The sequence below is a fragment of the Sphaerodactylus townsendi genome, linkage group LG02, assembly GCF_021028975.2.
Source record: "Sphaerodactylus townsendi isolate TG3544 linkage group LG02, MPM_Stown_v2.3, whole genome shotgun sequence".
NCBI lineage: Eukaryota > Metazoa > Chordata > Lepidosauria > Squamata > Sphaerodactylidae > Sphaerodactylus > Sphaerodactylus townsendi.
The window spans coordinates 22,320,139-22,338,805 of NC_059426.1; the positions used below are offsets into that span (position 1 = coordinate 22,320,139).

At 41.1% G+C, this 18,667-nt stretch overlaps 1 protein-coding gene across 7 annotated transcripts in view; it reads left to right on the forward strand.

Moving 5' to 3' along the window:
* Positions 1-18,667, forward strand: part of NCKAP1 (NCK associated protein 1) — a 73,594-nt gene that overhangs the window by 4,328 nt on the left and 50,599 nt on the right. For 4 of the 7 annotated variants that reach the window (XM_048485949.1, XM_048485951.1, XM_048485950.1 and 1 more), the window contains exon 2: positions 10,135-10,245. In XM_048485949.1, the coding sequence (XP_048341906.1) occupies positions 10,135-10,245 (111 nt within the window). Of the gene's footprint in view, positions 1-8,675; positions 8,694-10,134; positions 10,246-18,667 lie in introns of all 7 variants that reach the window. The other 3 variants (XM_048485945.1, XM_048485947.1, XM_048485946.1) reach the window with 1 other exon arrangement.

The following is an 18,667-nucleotide window of genomic DNA, read 5'->3' on the forward strand; positions in this document are numbered from 1 at the left end:
AAAAAAAACAAGCCTAGCTTGTCAAGATAGATTTTGGGTGTCTGTTGCAGAGTGTACCCCAAACTCATAAACATTTCTGCTTCTGTGCCATTTTAAAATTGTACTTTAAATTTTTTCTTTGGTTTGATCAAAGCTTTTTTCTTTTCTATTTTTGGAATAGCAAAAATGAACACATGATTTAGGTCTTTTTCTGTAAGGTCTTTTTCTTTGAAGCTTGACTTTGAACGTCCTGCATTATAATTTCCAGCTGTGTTCATTTAATAACTTCATTCTAACATTCTCCGACATTTCAAAATTGCAACTTCTTTCCCCCCCACTCCCAAGTTCAGACAGCTTATGACGTGCTGGGGAGTAGAAAACAAGGCACATGATAGGCAGCTGGCCCTGATACAGTTCTCTTTCTACCAGTTCTGGAATTCAGTCAGTGGTAATTGGAAATTAACACTGATTGCAATTTTGTTTCTGGCTTTATAGGCGGTATTCATCACTGTGGTAACTGGAGGCTCACTGTTCAAAGCAGTGGGTCTTGCTGATGCAGGCCGGTAGATAGAGCAGAAAGGACAGCATTCATGGCATTCAGAACAGTATAGTCTACTATTTTTCATACTGTTGCACATCTCTACTTGAGACAGGAAGACGTCTCAAAGCTAGAGGAAGCTTGCTGTTTCCAGAGTACCATTTTTGCTTCCCAAACAATGAATTTCCTTCGAAAGGAAAATGCATGTCTTTGCTACCAGTGGATGTGTGTTGTTTCGTAGGTTCTTTGCATCAACAAGAGAAGTGATTATCAGGGCAATATGTGGTATTGTGGTTGGGTGAATTGCTTTATTGTTATTTTTACTATTTTTAGGAAAGAGGAAGTGGTAGCAATTGAACAGGGTTGGCCCATTTCTAATACATAGTTTTGAATTCTCAGTGGTTTTCATTAGAAAGCAAAGTTGCTTGTTCCACCCTGTTGTTGAAATTAAAGGGACAAAAAGGGGTTGCATTTGGGTTCATACTTATTTCATATGTATGTATCATTAGCATTCTTGGCCTAAAATAGTGTTTTCTTTTTCATTTCCTACCGCAGGTAGCTTTGGGTCTTTGCTGCTGGTTTTCCATTTCTTTAAAATGATACTCTGCACTCTGCTAAAGTGTAGTGGTTTGCAGAGCTTTTTTTTCTAACATATTCTAATATTTGTTTATCTATAATATTTCAGAATCCTACTTGAGGCTTCTTGCAAAAGATGCTCACTTGTCAGCCAAAGTACAGAGGTTACCAAAAGTGACTATCCCTTCATTTATATTAACTCTTTTCTGTTGCTCTGCTGTCCATGGTCCTTGCTTGGCTTTGCTGCCATTGAGGTCATGACTCTGACATCAGGTGATTTCTTATCACATACTTGAAACTCTGTGGGTCCCCTATGTGGAAATGTTGAAGATCATTGACCTATATTAATCTGCTCTGGACTGTCTAGGTTTGCAACCTCAGATGGGATTCACACCTAATTTAAGATGACACATTAGTTGAGATTGTTTCTGATATTTATAAAAGGAGAAAACAAAAAGTTTACTCACCCTTGCCACCCGTTTCTAGGGGATGGGTTTTGGCGACAGCTTCAAAACTAGCATACAGCGATGCTTCAGGAATAGCATTCATTTGCTTCCTGTTTTGCATTTATAATTCTTGTCAAAGCCGCTGTAGCACTCTTGTGACCCAACTCAAGGGCCCTTGTGCTGGCGTGAGAAAGAAATTTTCGTGGTTTCTTGCTATGGATCTTTAGTGATGCTGTGTCACTATTGAATGTCAGACCTTGTACCTCTCTTCCCTTACGAAGCTCAGTGGGTTTTTTTCTAGAGGCAAGCATCTGAGACTGAAAGAAAGGGCAGTGGCGGTTTCCAAGGAAATTAGTATAAATAACTGATTTGTCCCATGTTTTTAGTTGCAAAATTAATCTGTTGCAGTTATACATAAACTGGGGCAGCTTGTGCTATTCCATGTGGCTGAGATGCGTTTCAGTGTGACAGATCTTAACTGGGGTCACTTATGTGGTTTTTGTGTTTTGTTTTTATGACCGATTATGTGAACCAAGGACCTTGAGCTTTTAACTGTTAAAAGGTCTGTGGTATTTAATTGGTCTAAGGAAGGAAATTATTTTTGCTTCTGAATTTAAAAGTATTGATAGTTTGCTGGGGGGACGTTGTAATGTGCCCGTGTAACACAGATTATTTTTGTGGCAACACTGTGTTGCTAGATGAAGAGCCTTCTTTCACACCCATTTTCTGATGGACAGGGCTATGCTAAAAAGGCACAAGCTTTATTGACTGCATTTTAAATAGAAGAGAATGAGGCTCTTGTTGCTTCTCATTGGATATACTGAGGCCTTTGCTGCCTCCTAAAATATAGGCTTCAGTCTTTGATGTAATGATCAGTCTCACTCTGCGGAGACCTACTTTAAATATGCCAGGGGGTTGCATTCGCTATTAGAAAAAAATATTAAAAGTCTGGGTTTGACAATTATAAATCCCTGGGTGTGCAAACAGGTTTTTATAAAGCTCCCTTGCATTTCAGCAGCACGTTGCCATATATTTTGGAGTACTTAATTTTGGAGAAACGAGTCTAAATATCCAGTGGAGGTCTTAGAGGTAGATGTTTACTTTTCTTGGTCATGGCTTTTGTATAACAATAAGTCTATTTTAAGAACCAATGTTGTGCCTAGCTTATTTTAAAATCTGCATATTCCCCAATAACAAAAGACTTCTCCATAGAAAGTGGTTGAACGCTGTAAAGATACAGCTAGAATATCACAAGGACAAACAAAAAATTTTTGGTTTAGTTATGTGCTTTAACGTGTAGGTTGTTTGTATCATATTGAAATCGGGGGGGAGGTATTTTCTAGCTTAAAGCTTTTTGCAGAGTTGTAATTGTTAATCATAACAAGTAACCATTTGCAAGTCTATGTCTGGGAATATCTTTTGCATTCTGAGTTTCTGTCACAAACCTGAAGGCGACCGTGTTCCCAGTACCTAAAAGAATTTAACATCTCCCCCATATCAACTAATGTAATACAAAACGTGCAATAAGAGAAGAAGAGTTAGAGTGCATCACAAGAAGATCTTACATATTTAAACTTTCATTTTCCTATTGGTACAAACAGGGGAAAAACAGATCAGTGCCTGAATTTCATCATACTTCCTTGACTGAAGCGTCTTTGTGTTGGAGCCAGCATGGTTTTAGTGGTCAAGGTGTTCAGCTTTCGCAGGCCCGAATCCCCCCTTTGCCATGGATGTTTGCTGGGTGACCTTGGATCAGTCACAGACTCTTAGCCCTGACCCTGGCTAGAATTTGGATGGATGTCCCAGTAATACGGGGCGATGCAGAGGCAGACGATGGCAGACCTCCTCTGCCAACCTTCTCCAAACCTTCTCTTGCCTTGAAAACCCTATGGGGTCACCATAAGTCAGCTGTGACTCTATGGCAAAAAATACATATTTGTTGCCATATATCAGTGACATTACTTATCTGACACAGAGACCCTAATAAATACGTTCTTTGTAATGTTAGGTTCTCCTAGATCAGGGGTCTGCAACCTGCGGCTCTCCAGATGTTCATGGACTACAATTCCCATCAGCCCCTGGTGGCCATGCAGCGGGGGGCAGATAAAATGTAATCTATGAACAGGCTGGAAAAACACTGGTTGCAGATCCCTGAACAATCCTAGATGCACAGCAACTCTTTTTTTTTCTTAGTTTACTGTTTTCTTAGTTACGGTTTTGTGTTTCTATTGCCTGGAACTGTGACTCCTTAGCAGGTCTTTGGCTCTAGTAACGCATGCAGGGTATTCAGGAATTTTTTTTTTAATATATGAAGGTTGTACGATTCATTGGCATTCCCATTTTTAGCTAGGATCCAGCAGTCCATGGACACAGAGGTTGCTGATGGTTTCTTCATTCCCTTCTTCCCATTTTAGATCCCAGAGAAGTTTATGCCAAGAGTTGCAGGACTCATGTGGGTCAGATCTGGGGATTGCAGTGGGGATGGAGACCAAATCACATGTTCTGACTCTTTTATTAGTGCATCTCTGCTGATGAAAGGTAGAGGAGAGGGCAGTTTTGTCCCATTACCCATGGCAGCTTCCTGAACTTTGTCCGTGTGGGTTCTACAGCCATAGAAATAAAGTTTCTCTGAGTTGGAAAGAAGGGGATCTGAGAAAGATATGCAGCCATCATTGCCTTCTTCTGACGGATCTCTGGATCTAGTCCGCTATGTTTTATATTCATTAATTGCAGTATCCAACTTTTATTGCAGCCATATTACATATGGACTGAGAGAAATTCTACTTTGCCACTGGCAAAGTATTAGCTTCTGCATCCACTGGAGTAAGAGTTTATCTGGATTGTGATGTGTGGCTTCTTAGTTTTTTTAAAAAAATCTTTGTCAGTTTGGGAACTTTACAGGGCAATCCTAAGAACACTTCCTTGAGAGTAAATCTCATTGAATAGGCTTGCGTAGGATTCTGAGTAGACCTCTGGCCCTAAGAACATAAGAACAAGCCAGCTGGATCAGACCAGAGTCCATCAAGTCCAGCTCTCTGCTACTCGCAGTGGCCCACCAGGTGCCTTTGGGAGCTCACATGCAGGATGTGAAAGCAATGGCTTTCTGTGGCTGTTGCTCCTGAGCACCTGGTCTGCTAAGGCATTTGCAATCTCAGATCAAGGAGGATCCAGATGGGTAACCAGAGATCGACTTCTCCTCCATAAATCTGCCCAAGCCCCTTTTAAAGCTATCCAGGTTAGTGGCCATCACCACCTCCTGTGGCAGCATATTCCAAACACCAATCACTCGTTGTGTGGAGAAGAGTTTCCTTTTATTAGTCCTAATTCTTCCCCCTGCTTAGCTTCTGAGATCTGGCCCTGATGGTGACATAGCTTGGACTTTTGACTGCTTGGCAGTATTGCAGCAGTGTCTAAATAATTCACTTTCCTCCTTCACAGGTGCCTTTTGGAGATGTATGTATGTATGTATGTATGTATGTATGTATGTATGGTTATTTATTTATTTATTTATTTATTTATTTATTTATTTATTTATTTATTTATTTATTTATAAAAAGCTGTTGGAAGTCCCTATATAGCATGAGTGTGTAATACAGCTTATGACCAAATAAATACTGCCGCAATTTAGATTCTTGGTGCTTGGTGACCATGTATCATAGGTAATTCTTTGGAGAGGCGTAAGAATCAGACAAGCTTCAGCTCAGTGACAGGGTGCACATTTTAATGTGACAGATCTCAAACTCACTCCCTAGGAATCTCTTATTTAAAAACATAACAGTGCTTCAAAGACCTGTTTGAGATGTTGGGCAGCTGCTTGCAGTCCTGATAGACAATATGGGACATAGATAAGAAATTCAACTTCATATATTCAGTGGGGGGAAAAGATCATGTTTAATTGATACTCAAGAGGTGATGCTGCGGTATTAAGCTTTATAGAATGCATTGGAATGGCAAACAGTAGAAGCGTATAAATATCTATGTTCGCCTTAGTTACATGTAGATTAGATTGTTGCAATATGCTCTGTTAGGGGCTACCCTTGAAGAGTATTCGGAAGCAGCAACTAGTGCAAAATGTTGTGGCTGGTCTACTGGTTAGAGCTACTGGGAACATGTAATCCAGATAACTGCAGCAATTACACTGTCTGCTGGACTGTTCTTGAGTCCAGTTCAAGGTATTGCTTCAAGGTTAAGCCTTACATGGCTTAGGACTGTCTTCTTCCATATCAGTGGTTCTCAACCTTCCTAATGCCGCAACCCTTTAATACAGTTCCTCATGTTGTGGTGACCCCCAACCCTAACATTTATCCATTTTACAGATGGAGAACACTGATGCAGAGAGTCTTAGGCGACCCCTGTGGAAGGGTTGTTCGACCCCAAAGGGGTCCCGACCCCCAGGTTGAGAACCACTGTTCCATATGCTTCTGGCCAGGAATTAAGATCACAAGGAGAGGCCCTCCTTACTGTCCCACCAATCAAAGAAGCTTCTCTTTTGGGCACTTTAGAAAAGGCCATTTTCATGGCAGCCACACAAATTATGGAATAATTTCGGGGGGGGGGGTGCGTGCATGTGTGTGTCCCTCACTTTCAATCTTTAGAAGGCAGTTAAGGACAACTGTCTTGATGCTCGACTTCATGCCCCTGTATATGCTGCTTTGTGTGCATCCAATAAAATTGTTTTCCCTCCTTAAATAATCAAGCAAGTTTCACTGTAGATGGGAAAGTCTTCCCATCTACAGTTTTATATAAAGATACCAGAGGCAAGAATATGCCTTGGAAGCTTATGCTTAGGAAGTAGGGAGTCTCTCATTAAAAGTGGGTGATGTAGCAGACTGGAGAGGCTATTCACAGTCATCATTTTTAAATGACTATAGAAGCAGTATTAACAAACCTGCACTCCCACTATTTCATCCATCTTTTTCGGAGTTTACCTTCCTAATACCATTGACAGGTGTGAATTTCTGCAGGTGTATTCTTGGTAAGAATGCCATGTGTATTTCCTGTTGTCTTTTTTTTTGCATGTTTGCCACATACTAGCATCTCACGAAGGAGAGGAAGCTTTCACCCTTTTTCCTGATGTGCTTGCTGTCTGTGCTTTTCGTCTGGGAAGTATTCAGACGTCTGATCTCTTTTCCTTATATCCTGAAGTTTTTTGCTCCTGGGAGAATCAGATCACGTGCTCTTGCTAAGCATTTGCACCTTGATGGGCAGGCAGTGTGCTGACTTGTCTTACTGAGACAGCCAAACTGTTCATTACATTGTGCTGAAATCTGCCATAGGGACTTGTAGACATATTGCATCTGCAAGTTCCTGGTAGGGAATCCATTGAAAAGTGCTGCAGGGGCCCAATTTGGTTTGGAACCACATCGCTGAGGGAGGAGGGTAACCTGCCCTTCCATTGCGAATAACGTCTTCCCCAGCACTGTTTTAATTCAACAAAAATGGCACAGGAGGGTAAGGGAGGGCTAGCAGAAAGAGTGGTTAGCTGATGGATTTGCATGTTTTAATATGTAGCATGTTCCTGTTTAGAAATTGTAGCCAGAAGTAGGGGGAAATCTGTTATGCAGGAATAGTTCCAGCATAAAGGAATCTAGGTTTGGGATGCCTTTTAAATTGATCTGCTAATCTGTAGTTTTTCCTCATTATTTATTTATTTATTTATTTATATTTTAGATTTATAGGCCGCCTCTTCCCCGAAGGGCTCGAGGCGGCTCAACAACATGGCTGTTATTAACAGCAACTCAACAACATAACGTAAACATTAAAACTCCGGCAGCAATTACATATAATGCAGTCAATCTATATACTTTTGCCATGATTCAAGGGAATGTGTATTTAAAATGAAGGTTTCTGGATCTTGTACAGAGGCATTGTAAGCGTGGGTTGTTTTTTCTCTCTTTAAAAGTACAAATCGTACATTTAGCAGCATGAAGATTTAATGGTGAAACTTTTTCACATGTTCTCAGTGATTATTTTGATGCTGTGATGAGAAACGTAAATTCATTAGCTTCATGTGTCTTGGAAGTTCTGTAAGATTAATTTTTACTTTTATTTTTTTTTTAAAGGAGGCATGAGAATCTGTTCTGGAACCTGTGTAATTAAGTGATTTGAGCTCTCTCCAGGAGCTTGTTTCTGGTGACTTTTAGGTGTAGTGATGGCTGTTAAGTGCTTCCTTCCTTCTAATTCTCAAGACAGCAGTTACTTTATGTCTGCAGGAGGCTGATTAGAGCTTTTGCTTTGGTCACCAGAGAAACCAAGTGAATGAGTCACAGCCTAGAATGTTGGACAAACAGAAATACAAATGAAGTTACATTGAAATTGTATTTCTGCTTATTTTGACTTCCATCCTGCCCTTCCTTCAAGGGGTACGTGGTTCTCCCATCCTCTTGTGTTATTTTCATAAACCTGGGGAGGATGCTTTGCTGAAATAGGTCGACTGGTCCAAGGTCACCCATTGAATTTAACTGCCAGGTGGGGATTTGAAATGGTGTCTCTATTGTCTCAGACTACACTGGCTATATTCTGGTTGCTGCGGTCTGCTTTTCTCCAGATTTACTAGTGCATATGTGATTAAAAATAATTGGCGGCCTAAGAATACCAGTCAGGTATTCTGTATTTTTTTAAAAAAGTATATGTTGTCTAGCTGCTTAGAAAACCTTGCCTGATTACAGAGATTTTTTTCAAAGCCTTATAGCAAATTGTGAAGTCACCCTTAGAATGATACTAATGATACTACAATGACTGTTTGTATTTTTTTTTATTCTCGGCTACCATTTGTATTTCAGGTATGTAACATTTCAATGATAGTTGCTCTGCTGTCCTGAAAGTTGCATGTGCTGTCTGCTGTTAACACCTTTCCTCACACCTCACCCCTCTGGCTCAGAATGACTGGGGAGCTGACATGATGAGACATGTTTTCCTTGCCGTACAAGTACCAATATATGTCATAGCGATAGAGCCTATTAGAATGTTCAGTACTGTCCGCTGTAAATAATAGTTAACTATTATTTGGAATTAGAATTTAGCTTTAACTTTGCTGACTAGTATTAGTTTGTATTCTTGAACATCATGCTTGTGGGAATTCAAGAAACTTATGTTTATGTATAATCTTTTCTCTTTTTGTTACAATGCTTCCCCAGCAAGGACAAGTATGGAAGGTTTGCAAAGCTTTTTCACCTTCCCTCTGCCCGCTTGCCCGCTTTCAGATCAGTCTCATACTCCATGACTTCTGTCTCTACAATCCACAGCTGTAGAAAAAGTCGATAAATCACCATCTTGGTTTTCCACTATGTTGTAAAGAAATTGCATAGCATGTTACAGTTTGCATGAGACACAAATTCTCTGTCCGGGGAGAATTTTGTACCTAAGAAGAGATACTGGCATGGTTGTACCATATACTTCTGACTGGATAGCTCTGGTGTTGTTATATAACACCTATGACAGTTAAACACTCTTCTTGGCCCAGGTTTGTTTGGGTTAGAGTTTTGCACTTTTTTTTAGACGTTTCACCAGCTACTAAAGATTACAGTTTTATTAGATCTCAGATTTGTATTTTCTAAGTTCTGTAACAGCCGATTTGTACAGTAATGCCATTTCATCGGAGATCATTCTAAATTAGATTTAAAAATTCTCATATCTGGCTAACACAGAGATCCTTAACATTCAGTTTGGGTCCAGGCACAGTCTATGGAGCCCCTCTGCGGCCCACGAGTTTTTGACACAGGCCTATTAGTGGCAATGTTGCAGTAATTGGATGATTATCCCACAGCAAATGTGGCCAAGCATGAAAGGCCATTTCCCCTTAGTAGCTTAGCTGATATGAAAACAGTATGTGGAACTGTTACATGGCACTAACAAGAGTCAGATTCCCCACCACCAAATACCAATCTGATATCAGCAGATCATACAGCAATGAGACAAGACACAGAGTATAGCTGAAGACTTAATTGCTGTGAGGAAAACAGCTCCCCAAAGTCCTGAGTATATTGAATGTGACTCTGAGGTCAAAAGAAATTATGCCGGAGTGATAGTTGTTTTAAAGGGTAGTTTACATATTTCTACCTCAGTGGAACATTTGAACTTCAACTTACCTTTAGGAGGAGGCGCTTATGGGTTATTTAATGTCTCAGAGGGAAATTACAGAGAAACCATGTTAAGTACTGATTGCTTGGTTCTTTTCTTCAAAAAAGAGACACTTAATAATTTAATGTCCTCAGCACTGTTGTTTTGAGATGATACAGTAGAGTTTTCTAACAGTTCATTAGCTTCACTAGTACATGTTAGCATTAAAAGCAAACCTATCTACCTCACATGTTGGCTAGAGATAAAGTACCTGCCTCTTCTTTTAAGACTGAATTTCCCCTCCACTCCTGTTCTGCACTAACCGCTTTGAAACTTTCACACATTTTTTCCAGTAGGAGCATCTCTGTACTGTCTCCCATCGCATAGTCCAGCTCTGACAATCCCTTCTCATTTTTTTCACTTGTTCACTCAAAAGCTAAAGAAGTCTTCCTAGTTTCTGACTGCAGATTGTATGTATAATGTGCTTCACGAGAAGAATGTATATTTCAGTTTCTTTTTTTCCAATTTGTTTCCTAGGCATGCGGCGACCCAAAAGCAAAACCATCCTACCTTATAGACAAAAACCTGGAATCAGCTGTCAAATTCATTGTCAGAAAGTTTCCAGCTGTCGAAACACGCAACAACAATGTAAGTCATGAAATAGATATGTAACTGTTTGGATGTGTTAAATAATTGTTACCCGTGGCTGTTCTCCTGCTGCATCCAAATATGGATCCCCATTAGCACTGGTAGAATCGAAATGAAAGATATGCCAGAAACAACAGGCAGGTGTTACATAGATTCAGTTTTTCCCACTGAGAGTGGAATGATAGAAAAAGCTTCATGTTATCAGATATTGCTTTAGAACTCTGGTAAAGGGTCTGCAGGTCAGCCCAGATTCGAATGTGATGATGCCTGGTAGTGCATGGCCGTGCTTCCAGAAGCAAGCTTGCAGCAGAAGCCCTTGTGAGATGTTGGTAGCAAATGGAAGGTTGATTTAAATATTAAAAATGTATGCAAAGGATATATCATGCAGTGAATCAATGTTGCAGGTTGGTCTTTATTAGCAGACATTTTTAGAACTGCTCCTCAGTGGTAGTTCCATTTGGGTAGCTTTAGTGGGGAGCTTGACATGACAAGCGGGGTTCTAAGGTGGATGCATTTGAGATATGCTACCTCGATTGCTGGTAAAGTAATTGTATCAGGTCTATTGTTTTATTCCTTAGGAGTGAGTGTTATCAAATCCTATTGGGTTGATTAGGCTGTTAACCTTGGAATATGTTCACATTACATGTCCTAAGATGCTGTCTAGGCACACTTCAGTGTATCACCAACCTGTGTGTTTTTGTACAGAAAGCTATGGAATCAGTGTTTTGAGAATAAAAATGTGGTGTGTCTTTACTGATAGTGAAAAATGACTGCTTACTAGGAAATAGTTGTAGGTGTGCTGACTGGGTTGGCTCCCAGTTTAGATAATTTTCTAAACTGAAGGAGCTGCCATTTTTGTGGTGCTGCGGCACCTGTTAAGTCCGTTGTGGCAAGGACATACCTTAACCTAGACAAATCCTTTATGCAGTTTTCTTTCCTATCTCCAAATTCAGTTCCTGCTGCCTTTACATTGTCTTATCTGCTGTTTATTACATCATATAGCATTTTAATAGCCCAATCCAGGAGGGGGGCAAATCCCCTGAGGCAGCACAGGCTAACACCAGTGGAAATGCCCTCCCTGGGGCAGTTATCCAGTGGAGGGACAAATGCGCTGGTACCTGGCCACTGTGGCGCCCTGTAATGGTCAGCCACAGCGCCCAGCCTCAGTGCTCTCGTGCCTTTCCCAGCTTTGTTGGCCTGGTGAGGGCATGATGAGGGCTTTGAGATGAAGGGGTTGTAAAAACATTTTTGGGCTTCTCACGCCATGGGTAAGCTCTTTGGAGGGCTGGGGCTCCAAAGTGACACCGTCCCTGCCCTCTGGTCAGCTTCGGATTTCAGCTGAATTCTGATGAGGATACAAAAAGCACAGCATAAGCTGGCTGATATCAGGGGCGTATCTACTTATGATGGCACCTGGGGCTAACCCTGCCATCCGCCATGGGGAAATTGAGAATGGGACCAGCCAGGCTCACCCCAGACAGGGATGCAGTTGCCTCCCCGTCCCCCCAATACATTAGTGAATATTATCTCTTTATAGTGGGAAATCAAGAGGGGGATATTCTTACATGTTTGTTTTTCTTCTTAGAGATAGAAATTGAGTCTTCTATATTTCCTGCATGCCACAGTTTGCATGAGTGCTTGAGAATTCCAATTTTCAACACACAATTTACTTCATTTATTTTTGGGTGTTCTTCCATTTTTTTCTTGCACCCTACTTGTCAGCATTAAAACATCTAGTGGTTTATCCAGATCTCAATAGCACAAATAGATATCTCGTTAAAAATCAATTTAAAAAGCATAATAACCTGCATTACCGGCATTATATATGTAATGCTTTTGAAGTAGTATAATTCAGTTCCAAAGGAATGCAGTGTCTAAATTTTGTATTTTCAAATGTTATTAATTTTAATATTCATTTATCTTTGTATTTCTAAGCAGATGGGTATTGTTGCAGGTTTTTTTTCTTTATATATTAGCATTTTCATGTTGACAAAAACATCCAAATATGTCAAAAGAATTATGGGGGGGAAAAGAACTATGAAAGAAATATCTTCATGATAGTTTCGGGGAGGTAGAATATTTTTAAGGGGAGTTCTGGTGTAAATGGAAGTTGAATTTCCACAATTACCGTTGTTCCTTTCTATCTGATTCATTCTCTGCTAATTAGATATTCAAGCCTACCAACAGTTGGGTTATTAATATTTAAATTAGACTGTTAAATAACGGTACACTTCTGGAACTTCTAGACTATTTGTTTTAGGAACCTTCAGAGATGTGCAAAATCATTTGGCTTCCCCATAGGTTGCAGCTGCTTTTCTACAAGTACGACTGCACTATGTTATGCAATTCAAATGGACAGATGGAAGCGGGTTTCTCTTTGGTTACCTTTGGTTACCTTGGTAGAAAGATGATGGCTGAAAAGGTTACATGATCAGACGTTGATTCCATCTGCCAAAAGTTACGTGTGTAACATTTCCCATCAGCCATCATCTTCTGTTTACCAAGAATGATCAGACATTTTTTGCTTTTCTCGTAATAAACTTATTCAAAGGCTTTTTCAGCAGGGACCCTGTTTACTAATAGATCTTGGGGAACTGTTCCCCCGCCCCCAATGAAAATTAAAAACCTTTAAGAGAACTTAAACTGAGATGATTAGACTGTTACAATATGAAGCATGCTTTGCCTCTCCCTCATTAGGATGTAGTTACTCAAACAGATGTTTGTTGCTTGCTTGTTTAGAAACCAGCATAATAGGACTGATTGGGAGTAGAAGGTGGGACCATTTAGTTTTCATGGTTGGTGTGGCTGTCAGTACACAGACGTCTTTGAGCCTTAAATTTCAACATTTGTCCTTCGGGTGTAGAAAAAAAGATCTTGTTTTCAGTATAAATGGTAAGGAATGAATCATTTTTTAAAAGGTTGCAGTACTTTTCTGTTTCATTTATACTGCTATGGGTGTTTCAGTGGCATAATGTCTTTCTATTTATACTCCATTTTGATGGGCTAAAAAGTCACGGGAGTCATGTCACAGAGAGAAACACATCATTCCATGACATGCCTCTGAAGTTGGCAGCCATAGATGCGGGCAACACGTTCAAAGCAAAAACTACCAGACTGCAGCCATGCAGTCTGGAAAACCCACAACAGCCACTCACAAGACTGAACAAAGTTAATCTTGATAAAGCCTAGGGCAAATTGTTTAAATTGTCCTTGTGGCTTAGGAAATGATGAAATGATCCTCTGGCCTTCCCATATTTTTCCATGCAGTTAGATATTGAATGCTGAATTTTGACTTAAAAGCATTTTTCCGTATTCATATCAGAAGAATTAATCTTCCCATTAGCAGTTCATAATGTGTAGCATTAGCAGTCTCCCCTGTTGCTGCTTAATCTGATTCTTAATAGCAAATCTGGTTTGATGGGTTAGGAATTCACTTGCTACTGTCTGGTCAGTGATACCAGGAGAATAATATTTGTGACTTGACAGCTTGGCTCGTGTTCTTGTTCAAGGCTGTCGAAGGAACATCTTTAGCTGTTTTTGGTCTTTTAAAACATGCTGAACATGCTGAGGGCAGTTGTCAAAATTGCAGTGGCAGATTCTACTCTGTAGCCTATTCCCTTAGAAGGTTGAATAGAAGATGTGCAGGTCTCTAGTAATGTGGAGAAGATCTCACACAATATCAGTATACGAATGTGGGCTCTGTACAGACTTTCAAATGAATACGTATGGATTGGGAGTGCAGATATTGAATGTCTGTGGTTCTACCGAATTATTATAATACTAGCTAGACTATGAAAAATGTTAAAATGAGAAAGTTACAACTTTATGAAGATACTGAAGAGACATATGGTTGGCTTTTTCTCTAACTTCAGATCAGTATTCTACAAGCGATAGATAGTATTTGTATAAAACAGGGGTCTGCAACCTGTGGCTCTGGAGCCGCATGCTGCTCTTTCAGCCTTATGCTGTGGCTCCGCGTGGCCTGGAGGTCGGAGGGTAGCGTGGGCGTGTCCCTCCAGCCCTCCAGAGCAGCGCTGGAAGGAGAGGTGAGTGGAGGGACTGAACCGGAGGCGGCTCCGTAGATCTTCAGGGCCGTGGAAAACAGGTCCAAATGGCTCTTTGGGTGGTAAAGGTTGCAGACCCCTGGTATAAAAGTAAAGCTGCCGTTGTTCTTATTTGAAAGAGGAATACTAGCAGTATGTGAGATGTGAAGAGAAAATATTGCAATTGGAGTAGGGGACAGCAGCTAAATGACTAAAAATTAGTTCAGGAATAAGCAATTTCAGAGTTTTCTTGCTGTAGGGTCTCATTGAGTCAATACAGTTTTGTAAGCAGTCAGACCCCTCCTCCCCCTAAGGGGTGTCACAGAGGCAAGATTCTTCTCCCCACAGAATAGATGCCTCTCAGAGAATGTTGGGATCCGTCTTGTGTGTCAAGTCTGGGAAGGAAGGTGGGGCACTGTTGATCTCTTGCCCTGGCACTAAGGTGTGCCTAGCTGGACGAGGGGTGAGCTAATCCCCACTGTGCCAACCTAAGGTGATTTAATAAGCACTCTGAGGAGACCATTACCTGCCCTATTTGCACCCATCCCAGCAATCAGTCAGTAATCAGGAGAATAGCCCAGGCGTTCTCTTGGCTCTTGACGACTCATCAAGCCTCTCTTATCTTTTTCTTGGATCCCCGGAAAAGCAGTTAATAAATTGTCTCTGCCTTTGCTGCCATTTACTCTGTGTGTGCATGTGCATGTGTGCGCGCATGTTCTGGATCCATGCAAGTGCCTCTACTTGTGTGTGGGCTCCTCTTTTTGCTCCTGGAAATGCTGGTCGTTTTCCTCTTCCACATCGCTTTCCCTCAACATCCCTTCAAAATTGGTACATACCATCCATCCTTTAAAATCTAACCAACTTCCTTTCTTTTCTGTTAGTCAGCTGTTGTATGCTTTGTGCACGTATGTTCGTTGCTTATAATATATTTCTTGTTTACTGTTTTTATTCTTTCATAAAACCATATTTTAATTATACAACTGCCTGCTTATCTGAGAATTTTCACACAGGACTATTCTGGTATACATAGGTTATCAGTTCACACAGGTCTATTCTGATATACGTAGACTATTTACTCTTCCCTACCACCTGTCTCCAGCTAATTCCCCTAACCAATGTGGAGATTGCCTGCTTAGGGCAGCAGTTTAATGGTGGATTACTCAGGCATAACCCTGCATGGATGAATACAGTAAGTCAACACACTTGTTTTCAAAGTGGAGATGTAAGGAGACACCCTGACAGAAAACTGTTTATGTTAGTGTGCATAATTTTTTGTGTGCTTGGGGCTATAAGAGCAACTTCAGGGTGGGAATCTTTCTCCCCTTTTCACCTCTTAAGATTGTGTTGTTCAGCCCTCTCTAGTAGTCCAGAAATCTGTGCAAGTGGCTGAGAGGCATAGTAGATTGCAAGAGGGCAACATGGTGCTTCCCCCTTTTATCCTGTCTTGGGGCTATTCCAGGTGGATCTTTGGTCCAGTAGAAAAGTGTTTTGATAGGGTAGGAATCCATTTAAAACAGCTGCAAGCCACCATTTTGAGTTGAAAGCAGCTGGAGGGAGTTCCCAACACTTTAACTTTTGGTTTCCAAAGTTTGCACCCTTTGGAAGAACGGCTTGAAACATCTGCAGTGGTGCTGGACTTGTTTGGTTTTGCAACCTTTTCCTGGACTGTGGAGTCAAGTACCCCTGGACTGTGGAGTCAAGTTCCAAAAAAAGTAGGCATTTTGGGCCAGCTCAGTTTGGTTCCGGACCCTCTTCCTGCCACCACTCTGAATTCCCCCCAGGCGACTGCTGTAAGTTCAAGCAAGTTGGTTTTCCCCCTTTGCAACCCTACTGGATGCAATAGCTACTATATTTTCAACCAGTTTCATGGTTATAAAAAGATGTTCACAAAGGAAAAGGCAGAATAAAGAAGCCGACTGAATTTGAAAAAGTGGTAAGGCAGCAAAAAAAAATCTCACATTTATTAGGACGAAATTATAATCTATCACTTCAGTTTGAATAATCTATCACTTCAGTTTGAATAATCTATCACTTCAGTTTGATAATCTATCACTATCTGCAGTTTGATGCAGAAATAGAACATTCACGGTTAGATGGATGAAAAACTTTGAGAAAGTCAAAGTTCTCTATTTATAGTCTAACTCTTGTCCCTGACTTTCAACGTTTGTGTTTGCTTCTTTGGAAGAAGTGTTGCAGTCATTCAGAGCTATCGTGGGGACTTTGGACCCCACAATGCACAAACCCCCTTTTTTGAACCTCAGAGTTTCTTGCTCTTTCAGTGAAAAGCATTGTGCAATGTCTGCCAGAGGCTGGGGCTTTTCTTGGCCACTAGTTTCTCTAACTTGTCCAAGCTTGGCCTACACCTGAAGAGTTTAGGTGGGAGTAGAACATTTTGTCCTGGTCAGGGAGTCCCTACTGCCTCTGTGCTGCTGTTCAACTGCGGAGAGTCCTTAAGGGGGATGTTTCCTATTGTTGGAGAGATATTTCTTTCTTGTGGATAAAGGTGCTTCTGCCATCCAAGATGGCAAGCTGAAATTAGAGGGTGCCTTAGCATGGGTGGAAGCCTCTCAAAAGGAGTTACTGCTTTAGAGCAATAGCTCACTCAGGCCCACATCACAGGTGAATATCTTGCTCCCCAAATAAGACTGAGTGCATCAAAGTAAGCACAAGGCATGTCACCAGGAAATTCACTCCCTAATGAATCAGATAGGACCAGAGAACACACATGTAACAGACTTCCCTCTGTGATACACTTCTGAAGATGCCAGCCACAGATGCAGGCAAAACGTTAGGAACAAGATCCACCAGACCACAGTCACACAGCCTGGAAAACCCACCACAACCAGTTGAATCTGGCCATGAAAGCTTTTGACAATACATTTATAGCCTCTGTTCACTTAAAGGCCATCCTGGACCTCCCAGGATCTTCAACCATGAGCCCTATCTGGAGGATGCAGTTCCTAGCTCCCCAGTTAATCCTACCCCTTCACCCCATTAGGACCAAAAATGGAGTTAAAAGAATTGGCAATGGACACATAGAAAGGCTAGAAATTAAAGAAAAGGATCCTTGGATGGCCAGAGAAGCTTGTGGGATTGCTAACCAGTTGGGTCCTTTTAACAGGGACACTGGGATTGAATGGCTGCAGCCATTTCTCATCTTCACCCTTCTTCAAATGGGGAGGATATGATATAGCTGGTTTGACTTTAAGCTGCTGGAGCTGATGCCCCCTCAGTTAAGTTGGGCATAGCTGCCATCTCACCATGCTGTATACACTACCATGGATAGGAGAGAGAGTGCAGCTTCTGAAATTGGTGGATTAGCATTCCAGATCCAGTTCTGGTCCTCATTGGAACTACCAGGATAATCCAGACCCCATTCAGGAGGGCAATCCTGGGAACCCCAGCTACTATCTCCCAAATAACTAAAAATAGCCCCTGAACTCCCAAGAAGCCATTCACTCCCATTCTGCCTCTCAGTGTAGAGATTGGGATGAGTATAGAACTATGTGTCTGGGCTCATCTATGTGATACTGGCACCAACATGGCCCAGTTGGATAGGCAGTCCACACCAGCGATGGTAACTGCCCTTGCCACTGCTTTGAAGAGGAATCAGAACCCTGTGGCTTGCTTAGTGGAGATGCCTGCTCTTCTTGGGAGTTTTGGGCTTGGGATGCCCAGGATCTACAACCTTAGTCCAAGGAGTTGTGGCAAAGCATGTTCCTGATAACTAGGGAAGTTCAACAGTGAAGGCATGCACTGGGAAGAAATCCCCTACTTTGCTCATGGATATGGCAGCTTCTCTGAACATTTTGCACTCTGAATTAGCTGTTTGCGTGGCACCAGCCACTAAAACTATGTCTTCTGCTGGGTTTGGAAGTAGGACCCACCAAGCTAGGATCTGGGAAAGCATACGCCTCACAGTAGGAAACCTGAAATCCCTTATTGTTTTAAAAACGAAGGAGATGCGCACCACCTAACCATAGGCCTGGCAAATGGACTCCTATGGTTCATGGACAGTGGCGCAGACACAACATGCAAAAAACAAAGGGGAAATTAAAACCCAACAGGAACAAAAAAGGTTGAGAAAAGCAGAAGTAACAATTAAAATTAATAATATACAATAAGTCTTTATTGCACAGTGCTTTGAGAAATGTTAAAAGCAAAGTTAAATGCTTAAAATTATAATAATTCAATAGGAATTTAGATCAAAAGATTGCATCTTAAATGACACCAAAGCATCAAATTGATTCCACATAGCTTCTTACATGGATAGATCTGACACATTTTGCCCTTCTAGGCCTCTTTCAGATGTCAAAGTACATGTAGGCATACAAGCAGTTCTTATCATACAATACAAAATAGTACAAAAATTACAAAGA